The 6,300-nt window shown below is 48.8% G+C and overlaps 1 protein-coding gene across 1 annotated transcript; it reads right to left on the bottom strand.

Moving 5' to 3' along the window:
* Window positions 1-513: 513 nt before the first annotated feature.
* LOC123403221 (serine carboxypeptidase-like 34) lies at window positions 514-6,006 on the bottom strand. Its single transcript, XM_045097170.1, has 8 exons — window positions 5,474-6,006; window positions 2,319-2,426; window positions 2,116-2,211; window positions 1,933-2,025; window positions 1,744-1,832; window positions 1,351-1,644; window positions 1,005-1,234; window positions 514-893 (listed from the first exon to the last, which is right to left on the bottom strand). Exons 1-8 carry the CDS (start codon window positions 5,748-5,750, stop codon window positions 635-637), a joined length of 1,446 nt encoding a protein of 481 aa, XP_044953105.1. The 5' UTR covers window positions 5,751-6,006; the 3' UTR covers window positions 514-634.
* Window positions 6,007-6,300: the final 294 nt, after the last annotated feature.

Here is a 6,300-nt window from a genome sequence, read left to right as displayed (position 1 = left end):
ATACCATGTTAGACAAAGGGTTTTGGGGGAACTGGCTCAACCCTCTAGGGGTGGCTTATCACATATATTTATAGATGGTGTACCAAGGGTACGTTACAATATACACGTATAGGTACAGATAACTATGCAGTCTAACACTATGATTCAAGACATGGCCGTACTAAAGCTAGGAATGTCCATTAACATGCACAATGTTATGATCCAAGACATGGTGGTGCACAATCTAGTATAAGCTTGGCATGATCTAACACAAATAAGAGTTCAACAAGAATGGACATGCACATTGATATGATCCTACACAAATCAGTCTACAGTCTAATCGAATTTGCACATCGCCATTGACATGAACAATCAGTGAATTAATCTAATATATGACCCAAAAATACCTTAACCGTGTATTCAATTCCCTGGCATTGCCATCGGAGGTGTTCCTCGCCGGCAACGAAACGCTCCCTGTGACTTGTTTATTTAAGTGTGTTGCGATCCAATACGGGCCAGTATGCTGCGATCCCCGAAACCAATCAGCACTATGACTTCTTGTTTATTAACGATTGTTCCAATCGAATTACATCTAGTATAGCATTGGCCGAGAACAAAGAAAAGGAAGCCCCTGGTGAGGTGATGTGTTCCGTCTCTAGGAGAAGGCCGTGGGAGGCATCTTCTTATCACCCAAAAAGTGGGTGAAGAGGCTGAGCGCCTGCCTCGGCGCGTGCATAGGGACCTCGTGCCCGGCTCCGCGGATGGTCACGAACGTGAGGCCCTCGTAGGTGATCGTCCACCCACCCACCTGCAGCCGGTCGTACCACGGCGTCCACTCCTGGACGGTCTTGAGTCCGAGCTTGTTCAGAGTCAGCCTCGTCGCCGTCACGGGGATCCTCCCATCAGTGTCACCGCTGTTGTGCCGAGTCGAGCGACATTATTGTCAGTTCAAAGCAAAGCTTCTCCTCGGAACACCCCTGAAACCTAACCCGCTCACATTCCCATTGGCATGCATGCCGGCTCACCTGAAAACCCAGACCCTGATGCCGCCGGCGACGAGCTTGCGGATGATGGGGAGAGTGGAGGGGACGGCGTCGTTCCACTTGCCGATCACGTCGCTGCAATGCGTCCAGTTGTAGCCCATCTTGGTCACGTTGGCGTGCAGCGCCGCCTGGACGTCCGGCCGGTTGAAGTAGACCTCGGAGTATTGAGTCGTGCAGGGATCGTAACCTGCAGGCCTCATGTACCACCCATGCTGCAACGAACAATAAAATGATCGAACCACAGGTAGATGCCGATGTGTTTTTTTTTTTTACTTTTTACTTGATGGAGGGGTTGAGACGGTGGTGATCGATCGAAGAGGGACGTTACGTATTTGGAGAAGATCTTGGGGGCGGCGCCGTGGACGCCGACCCTCTTGGCGAGCGGCGAGGAGGAGGAGCTGTCGGTGCAGACGGGCGTGTAGAGGCTGTACATGTCGATGAGGCGGTAGACGGCGAAGTAGTCCTCCAACGCCTGCTCGCACGCGGCGGTGGTGTTGTCCATGGCGAAGTCGCAGTGGGCCTTGACGTCCGAGTACACCCGGTCGGAGATCACGGCGTGGTCCCACGCGTACTGGACCATGCCCGCCTGGTCCGTCTCGTCGTCCATCAGAGCATTCCCTACCTGCATCATCGTCGCCGTCGCCGTCGTCATGGTTTAATTAAGCAGCTAGCGAGCCGTAAGAATAACATTACGACGATGCCGTGGTCAATAATTGGCTACCATGAGACCCTTGAAGTTGATGCGGTTCTCCTTGGGCCCGTGCTTGTTGCCGTCGAAGATCTTCTCCGATAGCTGCGGAACGTAATGCCCTGACAAGAACGTACGCCACCCGTCAGTGTCAAGTTTCAGTTGCGTGCTCTGACCGAACTGCAAGAGCGTTGAAATGCTGCGTCTACTACGCTCACGTACCGGCGTAGCTCTCGCCTGCGATGTAGAACTCGTGGTGCTTGTACTGCGGGAACCGCTTGAACCAGTTGAGCAGGAAGACGTAGGCGTCAGCGGCTGTGCGGGCATGATATATAATCCAGTCAGAAATTCAGGATCGTTGTTTGCTGCTCTGGAGGGGATTCTCAGAGGATTGTTATTATCTACCGGTGATCTTGTCACCAAGCTTGCCCAGGTCGGAGCTTGTGTTGGTGTAGGAGAAGCCGACGCCCACCGGGGACTCCAAGAACATCAGATTGGCCTCTGCGCTTTTCAGCGAGACATATAGAACAACATATAAATATCGACAGAGTACAGTTTGCCACTTATTTAATTTTGCTATTAAGCTGGGGGAAAAAGGTGGTGCGTGCCTTTGTTCCACGAGTAGGGGTTCCATTTCAGCTCCGGCTTGCCCTTCTGGACCAAGAAGGGCCCTAGCTCCTCTGCCTCTCCATACCCGATGGACGAACAGCCCGGCCCTGCCATGCAACAGACAAGAGCGTCCTCTGTCACTGGCTCGTGACTTGTCAGAAACTAAGGATAAAAGGAAGAAGATATATTCCTCCAACTCAAAAACTAAGTACTCCATGTACTACATCCGAGTACGTAGAGTAGACGGTAGCCGCCCGGCTAGCTAGCTAGGTATGGACCGGCGGGAAGGAAGACGTTTCGCGTTTGTGGTCGATCGCTCGACCGCGGTGCGGCCCTTCTCGTGGCCTGCCGTCGTTCATATCCTTGCCCCGCTTCGATTCCGTGGGCGCATTCGTGCAAGGTGCGCCTTGCGGACGGTGGTCCAGGCGCACGCTGCACTCGCCTCACGCCGTCACGCGCGCAGACTAAGGCGCATGCATTGCATGGTCACGGTCCCCTGCTCCTGCTCCTGCTCGCCAAGAGCGCGCGCCAACAGTCTGCTTCCGATCCCTCTTGGCGGTGTACTGTATGTATGTGTATGCCCTCTAGCTAGCTACCTACTGTAGATTGTTCACGATCCCATCGAGCTTGATGGCTACGTGTGGTACGGTTCCACAATCCATACAATCAAAACAAAAGGTGCCGGGCAACCTTTCTATCCTACTACTCCTAGATCGGTTCCATGCATGCATCATGGATGAGATGCTTTGCTCCAACTTGATAATGCGGTAGTGTATGTATATGCGCATATCGCTGTACCGTATCGGGATGGCCGGCTGTCCAGGGGCGTGCGTGCGTTAGGTAATTATAAAGCAGCTGGATCGAATCAAACAGACTCAAACATCACGACCGTACCCAAAACCCACAGCGATCGTCCGTTATAGGTGCGTGCATGGTTGTTAAATTTTATATTCTGAATGAATGAAAGCTATGGGTTGCAAAAGTGAATCATCGGCTTCCTATAAGTGCAGTGCGGAGTGCGGACAAGGAAGAAACAGTGGAATGGCCGGCGATAAGTGTCCGTCCACCCAACAAACACAGATAAAATCGACGCTCAACATGCATGATTTCTTTCATATTTTTTTTAAACTTAAAACCATATTTGAAATTTCAGGTTTAATTACCTATCCCGATGGGAATTACGCCAAGTGCCCCACACGATATCGCGTGTTATACAAGCTCCATTGGCTGCATGGATCCTCCTTAATTTGCTGCCAGAGATAAGCTGCCGTCCGTGTTGACCAGGGCTAGCTGTAGCTAGCGTGCCGCCCCGGGCCGTCCTTGTGGAACGTACGTGCACACGGGACCAGCAGCTAGCTACCTACTGTGCCGTCGTAGATCATACACACCCGCCGGTCACGCACCACCGGCAGCACATGGTAGTACGTATCTAGGGAGCGTGCATGACAACACATTGCTCTTGTGGACAGCAACTATATCGGCCGGACAGCGTGTGGCCCTCGTCGGCTTGTTCTGTGCTGCAGCTTGACCGTAGAATTGGCTAGCTTCGGATCGAAAAGGATATGACGGGGGGCGTCTCACTTAATTTCTACATTTGTTTACAGAGCATCTACTAAACTTCAAAATAGACCAGGCATGGCCGTCTTATGTAAATAGTTTGGTACTGTATATAATTAATCGTATATAAAGATAGAAAATTCAAAAAACATGTTGATAAGCACGACCTAATCTATATGAACCATCAACTAAGCTCCAAACTTTGCTCGGACAAGATAGGTTTATGTAGATAGTTTAGTACGGAGTATAGCTAGTACATTATATTTCACAGTACGGCAAATTAACGATTTGAGAATAATAAAAACCTACCATATTATTTTCTTTTATTTTCTTCAGGGAAAATACCTATCATTTTCATGTGTCTATTCATATCATGTCAGTATGTGTCAAGGACCAAAATTTAGGAAGTTTGACTGTGTTTCCCTTACAACATTATCATGACCGTGTGTATTTAGAATCATTATGACCATGCTTGGCACTTAATATAGCGTATGGTAATTAATCTCGTTAGGCTAAATCATCTAATTTCAAATATTTTGGTGTTTGCTACTATACGGCTTGATCTAAAAAAATGGTTTGAAATTTGCGTCGTGTCAAACAGAAAGGGTATGGCCAACCATGTCGTATGTTACCTTGTAGTCCCTCGGTAAATAAAAGCATTTAGATCATAAAAATAGTGATCTAAACACTCATATATATTTTTTTATAAAGGAAGTACTATAGAGTCAATCTCTGTTTCTAAATATAAGTTTTTTTAAAAATTTACTACGAACTATATACATAGAAAATGAGTTAATCTACACGCTAAATATGTTTATATACATCCGTATGTAGTCCGCAGTGAAATCTTTAAAATAACTTATACTATTCAGAGCAGCTTACAAAATTAGCTCAATACGGTTTAATTCATCAATAACTGCTATGCACATAATAGGATTTGCCAAAATTGGTCAAGCCTTTCACACCGTCGATTCAATTAAGCCTAGTTGTGTATTTGTGGTTAATTTGTACTAACTCTGTTTCTAAATATAAGACGTTTTGGCAGGATGTAGCTTTCACTCTCTACATTTCCATTGTCGAACAACCACCCTGATCACTTAAAATGTCACGCCTTTGGACTTAAAAAAAAAGCATTTTTATTTTAAGCTTAAAAAAAAGCCTTTCAAAAGCTTAGAATGTCGCTATTAAATGGGCACAGCGCAGATAGTAGTACTCATACACGTACCGTGGACTGATATTCAGAGCATGTTCTCGATTGCATGCGAACGCAGTTCACTCGTACGGGTACGGCCAATGCATCTCTACTGTGGACAACGCAGCATACGTACTAACCACCCACTCCCGTTCTTAATTTTCGGAAGATTCCCCGCTCACAAAATCAATGTGTTCATCCGGAACGCGGAAGAAGAAGGAACGTCCGCCTCAATCAATTATCAGCGGCGACAGAATTCAAGCGACCCAAACCGAGCCCATCCCCATCCCCGATTTCCCATCTACTCCTGCTCCTACTTGCAGCAGTATTAAACGCGCACGACGGGCATGCCGTCGCGAGGAATTATTAATGGTGGACTGGTGGTTACGTAGTAGAAGTACGTACCTCCGTTGAGCCAGAGCACGAGCGGCTTCTTGGCGGCGCCGGCGGTGGCCTCGAAGAACCAGTAGAAGAGCGCGCGGCCGTGCGCCTCGTCCACGGTCACGTACCCGGCGTACTGCGCGAACTTCACGGCCGGCTGCCCCGGCAGCCGCCCCACGCGGTCCGCCGCCTGCTGCCGCGCGGCCTCCGCGTCGGGCGCGCCGCCGCCGCCACGGACGGCGCCGCAGAGCAGGAGGAAGGCGAGGCCGAGGAAGCAGCCGACGGCGGAGGGCGTGGCCATTGCTGCTCTTTGTTTTTGGTTTCTAGCGCGCTAGCTGCTGCTGCTGCTGCGTCGTCGCATAGCTCCCGGGGCGGGCTGTATATATAGGGAGAGGAGGACAGCTCGCTGATTAATGGCGGGAGCGTGCTGTCGTCGCGTCATGATTGTCTGTAATGAAGGAGTAATTCAATTGCCGCCTTATTAAGATACGGGCATTAACCATCGAGTACTGATCAAATGCGATGAGATGATGGATTCCTTGTGAGGAGCTGATCCGACGCCATTCAGATTACTAGAGCGTTTTAAAGAAATATCTGACTCGCACGAACGGATGCTCCCATTTTTGGAATGCTACAGCCGTGGAGGAAAGGTGGATTTTGATGGGCGGGGAATATTGACTACTCCGGAGGAGTATATTTTTACTCATCTACTCCATTACTGCACAATATTTTACGAGTACTCATTAATGTTCGTTAATATAATACATATCTTAAAATCAAATTCCTCAGGTTTTCCGATTTAAGAAGGTAATTTCTCATTTAACACGTTAAGAGAATGTTTGAATACGTTT

This window comes from Hordeum vulgare, chromosome 6H (assembly GCF_904849725.1).
Source record: "Hordeum vulgare subsp. vulgare chromosome 6H, MorexV3_pseudomolecules_assembly, whole genome shotgun sequence".
NCBI lineage: Eukaryota > Viridiplantae > Streptophyta > Magnoliopsida > Poales > Poaceae > Hordeum > Hordeum vulgare.
This window is presented reverse-complemented; position numbering and strand designations above follow the sequence as displayed.

What these genes read in the sequence shown, in the direction of transcription:
- LOC123403221 (XM_045097170.1), bottom strand. Translation starts at nt 5,750, where the DNA reads ATGGCCACGCCCTCCGCCGTCGGCTGCTTCCTCGGCCTCGCCTTCCTC. An exon ending in GCTTGGTGACAAGATCACCG is followed by an intron (nt 2,026 to 2,115) that starts GTAGATAATAAC and finishes ATGCCCGCACAG; the next exon opens with CCGCTGACGCCTACGTCTTC. An exon ending in CGCAGGCGAGAGCTACGCCG is followed by an intron (nt 1,833 to 1,932) that starts GTACGTGAGCGT and finishes CGTTCTTGTCAG; the next exon opens with GGCATTACGTTCCGCAGCTA.